The sequence below is a fragment of the Pseudophryne corroboree genome, chromosome 5 (assembly GCF_028390025.1).
Source record: "Pseudophryne corroboree isolate aPseCor3 chromosome 5, aPseCor3.hap2, whole genome shotgun sequence".
NCBI lineage: Eukaryota > Metazoa > Chordata > Amphibia > Anura > Myobatrachidae > Pseudophryne > Pseudophryne corroboree.
The window spans coordinates 279,750,528-279,768,585 of NC_086448.1; the positions used below are offsets into that span (position 1 = coordinate 279,750,528).

The 18,058-nt window shown below is 43.4% G+C and overlaps 1 protein-coding gene across 1 annotated transcript in view; it reads left to right on the forward strand.

The window, feature by feature from the left end:
• Positions 1 to 397: 397 nt before the first annotated feature.
• The window catches only part of ACP3 (acid phosphatase 3), a 238,985-nt gene continuing 221,324 nt past the window's right edge, over positions 398 to 18,058 (forward strand). Inside the window, exon 1 of the mRNA XM_063922366.1 lies at positions 398 to 612. Coding sequence (XP_063778436.1) covers positions 484 to 612 — 129 coding nt within the window. The 5' untranslated portion in view covers positions 398 to 483. The remainder of the gene's footprint in view (positions 613 to 18,058) is intronic.

Here is an 18,058-nt window from a genome sequence, read left to right on the forward strand (position 1 = left end):
ACTTTCTTACCTGACCTGTTTTTTGTTCCCTTAGCATTATAGTCACAAGAAAAGGCTCTAAAATAAAGCATTTTTCCATGAGAATATGGAACAAAATAATTTTCCTAATTTTTTTTTTGTTATAGAAATATGCCCAAAAAGAATTTTTATCAATAGAAAATCTTTATCAGGTCCTTTTGGTTATAATTTATTTGTTACAGTATTTATTTACACAGTACACAGTATATAATAGCTATGAGCCTTATGCAAGTGTCTCTCAAGGTTTCACACTTCTACTGTGCTGCAGAGAATTAAATGCTTGTTTACCCTGGGAATATTTTGCAAGAGTTGTCATTTTCAAGTACTATAACCTGTTTTAATTTGGCATTGTCTGAAGCACCTTGCTCCACCCTGTTGCCGTTCTACCGTACTCTATATGCTTTGCATTGTTTTTAGCAATGTGCTAGATGATAGATCTGTCTGTTCAACAAGGTTAAAAAATCCATGTCTCCGGCAGAAATGAATGCTAGATGTTCAAGGTGTTTTTTGCTAACTTTCTTAATTTCCCTCAACATATGTCTTATTTTATTGGGCCAAGCAACTGCAGAGAAAAAGCTGAAGTTTGTTGTTCTGGTAAGTAAGAATATGGGATTATGGTTAGTTTTATATAAATATACATATACCTCTGGGTATGTCTTCTTTCATTTAACTGCAAAATACAGTATGTCCCTGTTACGGATTCATGTGCAAATATTCAAATTGCTTTCACTTGGATCTGATGGAAATAATATACTTTGCTGCATGATTTGACATGCTTTGTGATTACAACTTTTCAACAGTTCTCGTTTATTGATGTCCATAAGTAAATGCTTTTGTACTCTGTGTTTTATTATTATTATTATTATTATTATTATTATTATTATTATTATTATTATTATTACAGGCAGTTGCATAACTAGAAATTTTTCTCCCCCAAGCCAGAAAATGTTCTGGCGCCCCTCCCCACCTCCCCCCACTGCTTTTAGAAAAGTGAAGAATTTGCACACGCCGTAGGTGCACACCCAAAAAGGGGCATGTCCTCACTAAAAGGGTGTGGCTTTGTTGCAAGGAGCGTGGCATTGCAGGGAAAGACTACCTTATACCCCAGTTGTGCAACCTGCATGGCCAGACATTGGCCTACACGGGGGAAAAAATAATCGTGATTCATGCCCCTTACATTATTTGTCATTTTTCCTCCTTATAGTAATGTCCCTTACAGCAAATTAAAGATAATTTTGAGTACAGTTTTAAAATGAGCCCTCAACCTCTGTCTTGGGCATTTGCTGTAAAAATGGATAAGTATGAGAATGCTCTTAAAAATGTTGTTAATGCAATGATTACAGAAACTTGAAAATCTTTGTCAGCAGCACAGAATGATGATGAGATATATACAGGGGCGGTGCTAGGGTGTTCGGCGCCCTCCCATACTTTACATGCAGGGCCGGGGGGTTACCATGGCCTCTTGGGCCCCTGAGCTGCAGGAGATCCGTGCAAGCCTATGGATGTGAACTCTCTGCCCACACACACACTCTGTGCAGCGCTAGTTACGGCTCTGCACACAGACAGTGCCGTAACTAGACATTTTACCGCTGTGTGCAAGAGAGGGCATCGCCCCCCCCCCCTGTATGTAAAATAGGGGCAGTGCGCGCCGCAGGCGCGCACAAAAAATATAGGCGCGTGGCTTCCTGGGGAAGGGGTGTGGCCACAATATAATACCAATTCATATTACATATTATAGTAGTCTCCATGATTCAAACTACGCCGCACAGTAGCGCCACTACACCAGGTAGAGCCCCTTTTACACATTATGGCCAACAGATTCCCCATTTTACACATTACGGCAGACAGCATCACCCTTTTTACACATTACGGCAGACAGCGTCCCCCTTTTTACACATTACGGCAGACAGCGCCCCCCTTTTTACACATTATGGCAGACAGCGTCCCCTTTTTACACATTACGGCAGACAGCGTCCCCTTTTTACACATTACCGCAGCCAGCGTCCCCCTTTTTACACATTACGGCAGACAGCATCCCCTTTTTACACATTACGGCAGACATCGTCCCCCTTTTTACACATTACGGCAGACAGCGTCCCCTTTTTACACATTACAGTGGACAGCATGCCCTTTTTACACTTTACGGCAGCCAGCGTCCCCCTTTTTATACATTACGGCGGCCAGCGGCCCTTTTTTACACATTACAGCGGACAGAGTCCCCTTTTTACACATTACGGCAGCCAGCGTCCCCCTTTTTACACATTACGGCAGACAGCGTCCCACTTTTTACACATTACGGCAGACAGCATCCACTTTTTAAATATAAACAAACACACACATACATATACACACACACACTTTCTCTCTCACACTCTTTTTGCATCCCCTTACCACAATCTTGCTGGCTAGATCTTCCATAGTCTGCTAGCCTGTTCCATGCAGCTCCGCCCCTTGGTCCATGTAGCTCCGCCCCTTGGCCCGTGTAGCTCCGCCCCCTTTCATCAGGTCGCAAACTGACACTCCTCTTCTCTCACTGTCACAGGGGAGAGAGGAGTCATGCTGTCGGCGCTGCTGCGGCTGCCTGTCAGTGTGACAGGGCAGGCGCAGCAGCCAGCAGCAGGGGGAACAGGACGGCGCTTCAGCAGGGATGCAGAGCAGTGAAGGCGCCTCTCCTGCTCGGCGCCTACCTGCAATGCATCCCTTTGCTGAGCGGGTAGCGCCGGGCCTGGATATATATATATATATATATATATATATATATACATATATAACAAACAAAAAGCAAACAACAAACAAAGAAATCTGCGGCACGCAAGGACTTGTGTAAAAGTCAGTTGTATTAGAACATCAGAAAAAAGTCCATACATATATATATATATATATATATATATATATATATATATGTATATATATATATATATATATATATATATGTGAAGACAACAGGAGCTGCTTGAGGCACTGCAGGAGCCATGTGTACTGTATGACTGGAGGTATATTGCTAAGATGAATATGCAGCAGTTTAGATAGAGACAGCAAGAGCCGTGTATGTAGCAGGAGAGATACTGCTGAGTTGAATATGCAACATAGTTGCCTACCCTCCTGCATTCTGCAGGAGACTCCCTGAAATTGTAGCAAACTCCCTGAATAGTCCATCAATCTCCATGATTGCACCTTACCCCCATTATGAAGCTGTTACATTCTTGGAAAAAAAGAAATCAGAGATATATACGTCCAAATGTGATCATCAGTGCCATTCCCCTGCATTGGTTATAAGCAGTGCCGTTTCTAGCGGCGAGCGAGCCGTGCAACCGCACGGGGCGCCCACCGCGGCACTTTGTGACTACTCCTCTCCTCCCTCTCTCTCCCCCCGAGCGCTCCTGCTCGGGGGGCGGGGCTTCGCGGAATGACGCGTTTGCGTCGTGACGTCACGACGCAAACGCGTCATTCCGCGAAGCCCCGCCCCCCAAGCAGGAGCGCTCGGGGGGGAAGAGAGAGGGAGGAGAGGACTGGAGATAACCATCGACGGAGGAGGCGGCCGGCGCGCGGGACCCGAAGAGCGGCAAGTTGTAAGTATTCTCTCTCTCTCTCTCTCTCTCTCCCTCCCTCTCTCTCTCTCTCCCTCCCTCCCTCCCTCCCTCCTCCCACTTGACACCTGCCGCACTGTGTAAAATGGGGATACCTGCCGCACTGTGTAAAATGGGGACACCTGCTGCACTGTGTAAAATGGGGACACCTGCCGCACTGTGTAAAATGGGGACACCTGCTGCACTGTGTAAAATGGGGACACCTGCCGCACTGTGTAAAATGGGGATACCTGCCGCACTGTGTAAAATGGGGACACCTGCTGCACTGTGTAAAATGGGGACACCTGCCGCACTGTGTAAAATGGGGGCACCTTCCGCACTGTGTAAAATGGGGGCACCTTCCGCACTGTGTAAAATGGGGACACCTGCCGCACTGTGTAAAATGGGGATACCTGCCGCACTGTGTAAAATGGGGGCACCTGCCTGCGTACTGTGTAAAATGGGGACACCTGCCTGCGTACTGTGTAAAATGGGGACACCTGCCGCACTGTGTAAAATGGGGACACCTGCCGCACTGTGTAAAATAGGGACACCTGCCGCACTGTGTAAAATGGGGATACCTGCCGCACTGTGTAAAATGGGGACACCTGCTGCACTGTGTAAAATGGGGACACCTGCCGCACTGTGTAAAATGGGGATACCTGCCGCACTGTGTAAAATGGGGGCACCTGCCGCACTGTGTAAAATGGGGACACCTGCCGCACTGTGTAAAATGGGGATACCTGCCGCACTGTGTAAAATGGGGGCACCTGCCTGCGTACTGTGTAAAATGGGGACACCTGCCTGCGTACTGTGTAAAATGGGGACACCTGCCTGCGTACTGTGTAAAATGGGGATATCTGCCTACGTACTGTGTAAAATGGGGACACCTGCCTGCCGCACTTTGTTAAATGGGGACACCTGCCTGCCGTACTGTGTAAAATGGGGACACCTGCCTGCCGCACTTTGTAAATGGGGACAGCTGCCTGCCGCGCTGTGTAATATGGGGACACTTGCCTGGTGTAATGTGTAAAAAGGGGACTTTTTTATTTTTATTTTTTCCCCCTGTGGTGGGTGTGATATCAGACGAGGCCACGCCCACTGTAATGAGACCACGCCCATTTTAATCAGGCCACACAGCCTTGTCGGGAGCGCGCGCGCCTTCGGCGCGCGCATGCTTTTTTTCTGGCTATATGGGGGGGGCACGCAATTTTTTTTTATAGCAATGGGGGGGGGGGCGCATTTTGAAATCTCGCACTGGGAGCCAAATTGTCTAGAAACGGCCCTGGTTATAAGACATCTTTTTTTGTTGTGATTGATTGCAACTGAATGAGGAGGGGGCAGCAGTACTGGGGGGCAGGATGGTTAGAAGGTTGGAGGAGATTTTAAACTAGGTGCCTGGGGGGAGGGTTTAGCTAGAAACTACAGGTCATGCAGTGAGAACAGTAAGGATGGAGATAGTGAGCTGAATGGGGGTGGAGAAGGGGGAGGAAAAGAGCAGCCGGCAAGGGTACTAATGAGGAAATTACCGACGGTATTGCCAAAACATTAACTAATGACGATTACAGGTCATCATTACTGCATATAGAAATGATGTCACTAACACAAGGTGGAATACTTATATTAATTGTATATATGTAAATGCTAGAAGCCTTACTGGAAAAAAGGGGGAACTAGTAGTCCTTGCAGCAAACAAACAGTGTGATATTATAGGCATTACTGAAACTTGGTGGGATGAATATCACCATTGGACAGTCAATCTGGAGGGTTACACGCTGTTCCGAGAGAAAGATTAAATAAACGGAGTGGAGGGGTATGTCTTTACGTAAACTAATTTTTAAAACCTGATATACGGGAAGATATTCAGGAGGGGACTGTAAATACTGTTGAGACTTTATGGAAAGAAACTGCATGCGGGGAAAGGGAACAAAAAAGATAATTATAGGAATATGCTTCAAGCCGCCTGGTACTAATGTGCCTGATGAGGAACTGTTACTGAAGCAAATAGAAAAAACGGCAGGATTAGGAGAGGTAACAGTGATGGGAGATTTTAACTATCCAGAGATTAATTGGACAGATGATTCATGTGATACTGCTAGGGGTAACAGGTTTTTAAACACACTAAATGATAACTATTTACTTCAACTAATTGAGGAACCAACTAGGTACTGTACAATGCAATCTTAGACCTGGTATTAACACACAATGGGGATTTGATATCAAATATTATAGTAGGGGGAGCACATGGAAAACAGCGCTCACAATATGGTCACATTCAATATCAGTTTTCATAAGCAGACAACTTTGATATGATGAGGAAAGCTTTAAGAGACATTGAATGAGAAATGGGATGTATTAAAAATGCTGCTCGATAATTATACTCGTAAATTATTCCCATGGGCAGCAAACATAGGAGTAATAATTCCAAACCAATGTGGCTCAACAAAAACATAAAGAATTAATGATCAAAAAGAGGCGAGCATTCAAAAAGTATAAAGCGGATGGGAGGGCGGAGTCATTCCAGTACTATAAGGATTGTAACAAAATATGCAAAAAAGGAATAAGAGCTGCTAAAGTAAAAACGGAAAAGCTAATAGCAAAGGAAAGTAAATCAAACCCCAAACATTTTTTAAACACATCAACAGCAAAATATTAAAGAAAGAGAGTATAGGCCCTATAAAGGACAAGCTGGGAGTCTCAATCAAATATGATAATGACATAGCGGAAAATTAAATGAGTTTTTGTCATCTGTATTTATAAGAGAGGACCCAGATGCAGGGATTAATACACAATCTCAGCAACGATAATGCCCCACTGCTAAGTGCTTATTTAAGTGAGGTAGTAGTTTATGACCGATTTAAAAAAAAATAAGATTAATAAGTCTCCTGGTACAGACGGAATTCACCCAAGGGTTCTCAAGGAGCTACAATCTGAACCAGCAAGACCGCTATTTTTGATCTTCACTGACTCACATCAGGTATGGTTCCAAAAGACTGGCATATAGCGGAAGTAGTGCCTATATTCAAAAAGGGAAGTAAATCTGAAGCGGGTAACTATAGACCAGTTAGTCTTACATCTGTAGTGGGGAAAGTACTATAAGGTATTATAAGGGACAGTATACAGGAGTTCCTTGAAGACAATAAGGTTATTAATAGGAACCAACATGGATTTGTGAAGGATAGATCATGTCAAACAAACTTACTAGGCTTTTATGAAACAGCACAAACCTAGATCAGGGAAAGGAGGTGGATGTAATCTTTTTAGACTTTGCTAAAGCTTTCAACACAATACGGCAATATGGAGCAGCGAGTTGTGGTTAATGGAATTTTTTTCAAATTGGACTGAAGTACTAAGTGGTGTGCCACAAGGGTCTGTACTTGGACCACTATTGTTCAACATTTTCATAAATGATCTAGCAGTAGGTCTAGAGAGCATGGTGTCATTTTTTGCGGACATACCAAACTATGTAAGGTTATAAATTTGGAGGGAGATGATGTGTCTCTTCAGAATGACTTATTTAAACATGGGCAGCAAAATGGACAATGAGGTTCAATACAGACAAGTGTAAGGTAATGCACTTTGGTAGCAAGAACATAAATACCACCTACTTGCTAAATGGGGTAAAATTAGGGGGTTTTGTACTGGAAAAAGACTTAGGTGTTCACATAGATAACAAACTTAGCAGCAGTACCCAAAGTAGGATTGCAGCAAAGGAAGCAATCAAGGTATTAGCATGTATAAAGCAAGGAATTGATGCAAGGGATTATATAAATCCCCAGTGAAGCCACATCTTGAATACTGTACACAGTTTTGGGCACCATACTGCAAAAAGGATAACCTTGCTAGGTTAGACATGTTTACACTGGAAAAGAGGATATTAAGAGGGGACATTATTAACATTTACAAATATTTAAGGGGACAATACACAGAGCTTGCAGAGGATCTGTTTTTGGTAAGATCAACTCAGAGAACACGTGGACATCCGCTTAGGTTAGAAGAGGAGATTTCGCACACAGACGCGATAAAAGGTTTCTTCACAGTAAGGACAATACGTGTTTGGAATTCCCTGCCAGATCGAGGAGTAATGGTGGACTCGGTCAATACTTATAATAATGGGCTAGATAAATTCCTAATGAATAAGGATATACAGGGTTATGGTGGGTAGATCACGTACTATAGTTCAAAAATAAAAAAGAGGAGTAAACAAAACACCCGACTTTTACAACAGATAAAATTAGTCCTAAAAATAATACAGCGTAGGAGACCACAAATAGGTTAAACTCGATGGACAAATTGTCTTTTTTCAACCTCATAAACTATGTCACTATGACACAATGATCCCTACGGTTACATGCATTGTAAATAAGGTTTGTCGTGGCCACTTACAGTATATGGAAACTCTTGTAAAACACAACACACAAACAAATCTTGGAAAATACCAGTGTATTTTCTTCACCAAGTACATCTTACTAACTTTGGTGCTCATTTACATTTTGCTGTAAGTAATTTTTATAACATGCCTCTCAGATAGCAGCTGCGCTGATAGGTGTTACTTTCACAATCTCACTGAAATGCTGTTTCAAAAGTATGATATGCAGCAATTTGGCTGGATGTGGTATGTTAGGTCGACATGTATCATGTCGACATGATAGAAATAGAATATTGACCTAACTTTCCTGGTGGCTCAACGGTTAGTTTCCTGGTCCCGGCTGCAGCAGCAGCTCCAGAGTCTTCTTTCAGATCCTGGCAGTCATGTGACCAGCACTTCAGGGGGAGTTTTTTTCTAACATTAAACCCTACCGCTTACCATAGGTGAGCACAGGAGCCAACACAGCCTTTGTCTCAGCCAAGCAGAGTTCTGGCAGGCTGCACTGCTCAACCAGCCTGTCTCTTTGTGTGGTCATCGGCTCTTCTAGCATCTGCAAGAAGTGCCAGGTATGCTGTCCGGCCCTGCACATAGCCTAATGCTAACCTCCCCTTGTAGTTTAACCGTTCCGGTGGTGCCTAACCATGACCGACAGCCAGGGACTGCCCATCTGACACTTCTGGCAATGCTAGAAGGGCTGATAAACTTGTGGGCCGGTCCTGTCAGACAGAGAGATGAGAAGGCCGCGCCCAGCGCAGCCTTCAGCTCTCTGCTCTGGCCGCCTCCCTTCCCGTTTCCATAGAAATTGAGGCGTGCTATGAATCCACGCCCCCATGACTCGAAGCACGCCACCGTGTGCTGGTTGCGCGCCCCCGCCCATCTCAATGGAAATGGGTGCATGCCGCAAGTCCATGCCCCCTGACTCGCGGCACACCCCTGACTTTAGTGCCCGCGCACCTCTGTACGCAGCACGCACGTGCACTCACATGCCAGGGCCAAATTTGGACCCCAGTTCATCCCTGCCATCAGCATTCTGAGAATGACGACATTTCACATTGTGAACATGTTGAGACTCTGAGCATGTAACCATTTGACTGGATCCCCTTACCAGAGACACTGCAGGAGATGTGGTGATTCTAAATACAGGTGGAAATTCACATCTACAGTATTTCTGAGCATGCAGTGCATGTGACTCTGAATGAGAAACATAGAAACATAGGGGGGAATTCAATTGTTTGAAAAGTCAGTTGGGTGTCTGATTTTTCCTGTCTTGGATAGGAAAAAACAGACACCCAACTGACTTTTCAAACAATTGAATATCCCTCATAGAATTTGACGGCAGATAAGAGCCACTTGGTCCATCTGGTCTGCCCCTTTTTTTGCCATATTTTTACCTCAAACCTTATTTGATCCTTATTTCTTTGTAAGGATATCCTTATGTCTATCCCATGTATGTTTAAATTGATCTACTGTCTTAGCCTCTACCACCTTTAATGGGAGGCTATTCCACTTGACCACTACCCTTTCTGTGAAGTAATTTTTCCTCAAATTTCCCCTGAGCCTCCCCCCCCCCTCCAGTCTCAGTGCATGTCCTTGTGTCCTATTACTTCTCTTCATTTGAAGAATGTTTCACTCCTGGACTTTGTTAAAACCCTTCATATACAGTATTTGAAAGTTTCTGTTATGTCTCCCCTTTCCCTTCTCTGTTCCAAACTATACATATTGAGATTTTTTTTGTGTTTCTGGTTATATTTTGTCAGAGCCGGCCCTAACCAATATGATGCCCTCGGCAAGATTTTGGCTGGTGCCCCCTAGCACCACCACTACTTCTGCCTCTGACCCTGCACCCCTTTCCCAGCACCATCACCCCCCACCCATAGCAGTCCTTTTTTTTTTTCCTACCCCTTGTAATTTAAATAAGAAAAGTGTGCACATTCGGAGCACAGCCCAAAAAGGAATGTGTTTTTGCTGGCAAGGGGCATGGCCACACAATAGTACCCCCAATTCAATTTATGCCTCACAGTAGTGCAACTTTATTCACAATTTATCATACGATAGTGTCCCTTATTCACATTACATCACACAGTAGTACCACTTTACCTTATTGGGGTAATTCTGAGTTGATCGCAGCAGGATTTGTGTTAGCAGTTGGGCAAAACCATGTGCACTGCAAGGGGGCAGATATAACATGTGCAGAGAGAGTTAGATTTGGGTGGGGTGAGTTCAATCTGCAATCTAAATTGCAGAGAAAAAATAAAGCAGCCAGTATTTACCCTGCACAGAAACAAAATAACCCACCCAAATCTAACTCTCTCTGCAAATGTTATATCTGCCCCCCCCTGCAGTGCACATGGTTTTGCCCAACTGCTAAAAAAATTCCTGCTGCGATCAACTTGGAATTACCCCATATATACGTTACTCCTCACAGTAGTGCCCCTCATTCACATATCATACTGAATTGCTCCTTATTCACATTACACCACACCATATTGCTCTTTATTCTCATTGCACCACACCATATTGCTCCTTATTCACAATACACCACACCATATTGCTCATTATTTACATTAGACCACACAGTAGTGCCCTTTCTATACGTTACGCCACACAGTACAGCACCTTATACACATAATGCCACACATTGGTAATGCATTTATACACATAATACCACACAGTAATGCCCCTTACACATATGACATACATTATTAATGTCCTTATAAACATAATGCACCTTACACATTATGCCAACCCTTATTAATGCCCTTATACACATAATTTCCCTTACACATATGCCTCACATTGTTAATGCCCTTATACACATAATGACACACATAATGGGGCAGATGTATTAACCAGAGAAGGCATTAGGAAGTGATAAACCAGTGATAAGTTCAAGGTGATAAATGCACCAGCCAATCAGCTCCAATATGTAAATTAATAATTAGGAACTGATTGGCTGGTGCATTTATCACCTTGTACTTATCACTGCTTTACCACTTCCTTATGCCTTCTTCAGGTTAAAACATCTTCCCCAATGTCCCTTACACATATGCCGTACATTATTAGTGCCCTTATACACATAATAACACACATAGTGCCCCTTACACATATGTTACACATTATTAATGCCCTTATACACATAATGACACATATAGTTCCTGGCGTAAGTCAACTGGCAGCTCTGCTAACGTCGGGTGCCTATTTTTTATGAAAATGCATCTTATTTGCATTGCTATGTGGCTAGGATGCACAAGCAGCTTCTGCTGATTAAAATGATATGTGACATTCCTATATACTGTGTGCGAATGTGGCTGTATCTGCATATGAAATGCTACACACAGAATATAGACATGCGGCATATCATTTTAATCAGCAGAAGCTGCTTGTGCCCCTAGGCATATCAGATGCCCTAGGCAATTGCCTAGTTTGCCTATGCCTAGGGCCGGCTCTGTGTTTTGTGATGTAGGCCATGTACCATTTCAGTTATCCTTCTTTGTGCAGTTTCTAATGTATTAATACCTGTCTGAAGATATGTCCTCCAGAATTGAACACAGTATTCTAGATAATACTATACCAATGACCTATACAGTGGCTTCATTACTAAACCCCTTTACGGTTTAGGGCCGTCCAGTCATACTCATCTAGTGACACACACAATTCAACTTAACAATTCTAAAATAAAGACTCGGAGATGTGAATTTGGCAGAAAACTTGACGGCTATTTATTTATAAGCAGTAACCTAATATACCTAATAAAGTAGTGTAAAGAAAATTAGGAGTATGGTGGCAAGAAAGAACGGCAGTAACAGTCTTACCCAGACCACACCAATGCTCTTTACAAACCCATCAAAGAAGAACAACACTGAAAACACCAAACAAGGTATCCACTCAACCTGCACTTGACTACCCACCCGTCCGGGTGGTGAGGCTGTCCCCGTTAGGGTGATCCAGCAGATATAACAGTCATCGAAGGTGAGCGCACCCAAACCAACAAACTAAACCAAAAACAGGTAAACCCGACCAGCACCCAGACTCAATACAGGGACAACCACTACCCTCTGCACCCATAGGCTAAAACCTCTCTGCTGTTTTCTAGGTCCGCCCCCAGCCTGAGGGGTTTAACCCTCTCCTGTCCCATTCTGTCCCTTCACTTCACTTATTTCTTTCTGCTGCTGATTCCTCTCCCTATGCAACCAAGCATCTGACTGTCCTTCCTCATTGCTTTGTTACATTGCTTACCTGCCTTTAAGTCACCTGAAATAGTGACTCCTAGATCCCTTTCCTCCTCAGTAGTTTCCAGTATAATGCCATTAATACTATATTTAGCCTTTGAATTTTTGAGACACAAGTGCATGATTTTGCATTTTGTGGCATTAAACTGTAATTGCCACACCCTTAACCATTCCTCTAGTCTACCTAGATCCTCAATCATTTGTTTTACCACTCCTGGTGTGTCTACCCTGTTGCATACCTTTGTGTCATCTGCAAAAAGGCATACTGTAATTTCCCTTTAATGCCATTTGCAATGTCTTCAATAAAGATATTAAAAAGCAATGGTCCAAGTACGGATCCCTGGGGTACTCCACTGGTAACATTTCCCTCCTGTGAATGCACTCCATTTACTACAACTCTCTGTTTTCTATCCTGCAACCAACATCTTATAAATTCAACCATCTTGGTATCCAATCCCAAGCTTTTAAGTTTATTTAGGGGTCTGCAATGTGGGACAGTGGCAAAAGCCTCACTAAAGTCTAGATAAGCTATATCTATGGCTCCACCTTTATTTATTACTTTAGTCACACAGTCAAAAAAAGTCAATAAGGTTTGTTTGACATGATCTCCCCCCAATGAATACATGCTGTTTGGGATCCTGTAAATTGGTGGATTTGAGATAATCTACAACTCTTTCTTTTAAGAGTGTTTACATCAATTTCCCTACTACTGATGTAAGGCTCACTGGTCAATAGTTGCTTGCCTCTTCCTTGCTTCCACTTTTGTGCAGTGGGACTACGTTCGCTCTTTTCCAGTACTCTGGAATTACTCCTGTAGCTAGTGACTGGTTGAATAGTTCTGCCACTATGAAGCCCACTGTGCGACCATCTGAATTGGGGGATAAGAGAAAGCTTGTAAGTAACATTTTAATATTATATTGATATCTACTAACTCCACCTACAGTAGCTCCAAAAATGTATTACGCTGCAAATGATCAGAAAATCATACACTCTGCTTTCACAGCTGTGCTAATTGGTGTGTTCTGCTGCACAGCCTTTTGGCACAGTGACTTCCACGTATGCCAACACAAACTAGAATTGCTACATATCACGCAAGTTCATATGCAATGAGTATACATAAATTACTTTAATAGATATATTGCATCAGCATAATATTTCAAAATGCTGCTTTCAAAACAAGAATTTCCTCTCATTTAAATTTTTAGATAGAAAAACACACTAGCCCACCAGTCACAACATTTTGAAATGCTGTTGGTGACTTTGCTATCACCACCTCATACGTTAAGAAATTCCACACTTACTATGTCTACAGTAAAAACAGCCAGATTCAAGGTGGGTCAACTAGGGACCTAGCCACACATTCCAGGAAGTATCGCATGAGAGTGCGGAACTATTCTGTATCTTGCCCACTTCCCTAGTGAATTAGGTAGGGTCTTGAAGATAAATTCGCTTTGGTGTAATAGTGCAATTCACAGCAACAAACTTTGGGGAGTAGGGTCATGATGATGTGAATAATGCCATCACTTTCTCTGCACTTTCAACTTACATCCGGAAGGAAGGTCTAGAAAAGTCAGCAGGTATGCATGTAGGGTGAGGACATGGTCCCCCCTGGGCCAGACCCCTTTCGGAGACATTTGGGACTGTGTTTAGCAGCACTTGATGTGGCCAAGGGATGTTTATGTATGCCCTGCATCATTTCATTTTCTCATTCTCACCACCGTCTCCAAGCAGAAAGGAAACTTTTTTATTAATCTAGCCAGGGTTGGGCTAGTCCAGTGGGGGCCAGCTGACTCAACCCCACTCTTTACCATGAAAGTGTGGGCCTCAGGACAATGACTCCCCCGATTATACCATTGATGGGGGGGGGGGGGGCATACCCACGTTTCCAGTGTGCATCTCACATTTACAAAAAAAAAAAAAAAAATAGCTGACACGATGCTTGGGGCCATGCTAGAGATTTCTGCAATCCATGGCAGCTACCTCCTCTATTGACTCAGACCCACACAAGACATGCTGGTTATAATTTGTTGCTGTATAAGAGGCTTTTGACTAGATGGTACATTGGGCAACATATTTAATTGACAAATTATGATTCCTGTACTTCTCATGGTTTTAGTTTAGCTCGGTTGATGTTCAAGTGAGTTTTCACTAATAAAGATGTTCTGTGGATTTTGACTGAGTATCCCCCACATGTTTGTTAGGATCACTAAGCGGGAATTCAATTTGTTACAGCTCCCTGGATAAGTGCAGTTAAGCGGTAAGGCATAGATACCAAGAGTTAAGCCCTGTGGGTGCACTTAATGAGTGTGCAAACAGAAATCCACGTTACTGTAAGTCAGAGGTTCCCTAACTGTGTGCCGTGGCTCCCTGGGGTGCCTCAGACACTTGCAGGGTTGCCCTGGGTTGGTGGTCCAGGACCAATTCAAATTATTCATGGTCAATATAATAGGCAAAACCAGTGCTGGTGGCTGCCAGTCGTAAAATATGTGGCCAAACAGAAGCAAATCTGGTCCCTCACCACACAACTGACCCTAAGAATGACACATAAATGCGATCTACTTAATGTAATATTTCTTTCTAAATTTCTCAATAAGAAATTTTTGGCCTAGGGGTGCCGTGAAAAAAATTCTGAAATTCTAGGGCGCCGTGATTCAAAAAAGTTTGGAAACCACTGCTGTAAGTACAAGCAGAAATCTGTGTCTGAGCTTGCAATGGAGAAGCTTAGTATTTGATCGATTCCCTCCTTATTCAAATAACATACTGTGGCTACATTATTGCCAATCTTTATATGTTTTACTTGTCACCCGAATAAATGTATGAATCAATGGATGATTATTGCTAGACAGAAAGTGGGTTGAACCTGCGAGGTATAGATTAGAATATGACTAAGATATTTTCAATAAGCTAATGCATTGTTACTACACTGAAATCACTCACTCAGCATGTTCCCTGAAAACAGACATGAACATGCTGCCTGAATACAAGCTAACAAGCACTGCACTTTAGGCTACTATAGATATTGCACAGATCTGATTTAAACCAATACGGTTGTCATAGCCAAATTAAGGGGGGGGTGCAGGGCATACTGTACCCCTGGCCCCCCTCTGTCAGGGGGCCCCCCGGCCAGAGCACACTCACATCACTAGCTTTCCCTCTTATGCAGCAGCAGAAGCAGACAGCCAGAATGCGAGCAGGACAGAATGCAGCACAGGCAAAGACACAGGAGTATCAGATTTCATGAACTATCAATGGAGCTTCCCAACCAGAGGAGAGATAGGAGAGTGGAGAGAGCTGTAAGTGACACCGGGTGGGATCCCTGTGTCACTTTCAGCTCTCTCCACACCTGGGTGGGAGCCCTGTATAACTTGTCATCTAATAAGGGTCTAGAGAGGGAGAGATAGAGACACACACAGAGTCCTCCTGAGTCCTGTCCCAGTGTGTAAGTAGTACAGAGGCTGCTACCATTTTTGCATGTGACAAGATAAATTACAGATTTTATTTTTCTATGTGTATTTTAAGGCTGTTTAAGTGGTCTTTGTTCCACTACAAGAACATTTTATAAAATAGTTGTCTTTCAATTAGGCGGAGATATAAACAGCACCCAGGCATTATTGAACTATTAATTTAAATCTAGTATACACCATTGATCTAAATTTAATATACACAATCCATACATTCCAAAATGACCCATTCCAGGTGGGACAAAATGCTCTCTACCTGGACTTCCTTCTTAATTTATGATTGCAATCATCTGTGTTGAAACACCTTTCTTATCAATTAAATTGTTTAACACAGGTGACTACAATCATATATTAGGAAGGAAGTTCATGTAAAGAGCATGTTGTCCCTCCTGGAATGGGTCATGTTGGGAGGTAAGCACAATTTTATACACAGCCCTGCCCACCTTCCACTGGGCCCCCCCTGTCTAAAGTCCCCCGGGCACCCCCAAGGCTTAATCCGGCCCTGACGGTTGTGAGTGCACTTGAAGTATTTTAATAGATATTATAAGGACTGATGCTGCATCCTATTTGTTAATTGCATTACAAAAACTTTCATGTACTAGTGCATCCTGAAGCCTATTGCAAGTAGTAATTAAATAAGCCCCAGTCCCTTAACCAGGGAGTTAAAAGCCCACTGTAAATCCCACATCTAATTGAGTTTCCCCTAACTAATGTCAGCCCCTGGAGCCTGATCTGGATTAGTGGTTAAATACTTTGATACAAGAATTATTACAGTGGAGAATTCATTGTTGCTATGTTTTCTTTAGGTAATATTATAATTTATTTGAGATGTTAAAAATGCTATGTTTTTGAGCATGCAGTTAGGATGATCTGTTTGGTGGTGTTATCTGCATGTATACAGATTCATGCACAGAAATTAGAATTCCTATACCTTTTTTTTGAGGATTCAAGAACGTTATGGACAAACCGATGTAGCCACGCTCACCCAACCTGCGACATGGGCACACGGGCATATGCGCCGCATCTAGGTACACGTGTGCCTTGGTAATGTCGATTTTGGATACAGTGGAGCAATTCATGGCCACTGTGCATGTGTCACAGCCGCACTGCACATGAGCGGCGATTGATTAGCGTTGGCGGACACTGTAAAGAGTTTTTTACAAAGTTAGTGAGAGGTAATGACCATTTGGGGGAGATAATGGGGTTGGCTACAAAAACACAGGTGTGTCGCCACTGTTTTCTGGGTGTGTCATGGTTACCCACTGCGAATTTGATCACAGGTGGTACCGGTGTTTTAGTTGAGACTGACATTCTGAGACAGCAGAGGGTTGCTGAGAAGTTTTATGATGCGGCCGATGTTCCGGATGTTGCGTCTTTTAAACGTAAGCGGCTGATTTGAGATGCCAACAATGGGCATCTCTGTACACAAGATGGTGGCTGAGCCATTAGCATATTTTCACAAGTCCGCTGCATCCAAAATCTGCGTGCACATCTGGATCAGGCCTATAGTGACGTCTTCAACTATACTTTTTCCAACAAACATTGCGTCTGATTCCGGCTACTGAGGCACATACCGCAATGTACTGATGTTTGGTAATTTGCGCATGCAACAAACTCGTAATGCACATGCACAAAACAGGTCTGCAACATTGGTTGCACTACAGCATCAGACTTTCAGTGATTGACAGACTGATGCCGTTTGGGGGTGGGGAGTGTGTCGCCGACGTTGTTGTGGAGGGACGAGTCCAGGATCTCCATCAGAGGACAGACCAAGCCTCTTGGCAGGACCTGAGGTGGCCGGTGATCCGATACTGCGTCCTTGGATGCACATTGGATCAGTAATGCATGCAAGAGGCATGACTGCTGTATTACCATATTAGAGCTATTGCTGCTAGCAGCAGCGATAGCCTCTCCATCCACATCTGAATCCTCATGTAGGCAGGGCCAACGCCAAAGTAGGTGTGGTTAGCATACTTTTAACCCTAGCCACAATGGTGGTAAGCAAAGCCAATTCATCACAGCAAGAATCAAAGCAACTGGAGGTAGAGCCTGTCACAGATGGAGGAACACATAAAGCATTGTGCTGAGAGGTAGAGTAAACAAATAGGGTGAGTGAATTCACCAATGGGTGGGGTGGGGTACAGTCTAATCCTGCAGAAGGGAGTTCCCAAGATTAACATTGAAATGAGAGTAGTTGCCTCTGGAAAGCAGTGGAGTATCTATCATGGGTACAGGGTGTGCAGCGAACACGGGTCCATGGGTCCAGAGCAGCCCCATGCCACACACCCTACAACAACGTTCTAGGGATATATTCAGAAATAATGCACTGCACAGTGGCGCTTGCAGAAGGGGACTATGAGAAAAGCATTTACCGGAGGGTATTTAAAATCCTATTTTTTCATGCTTGTTGCAATG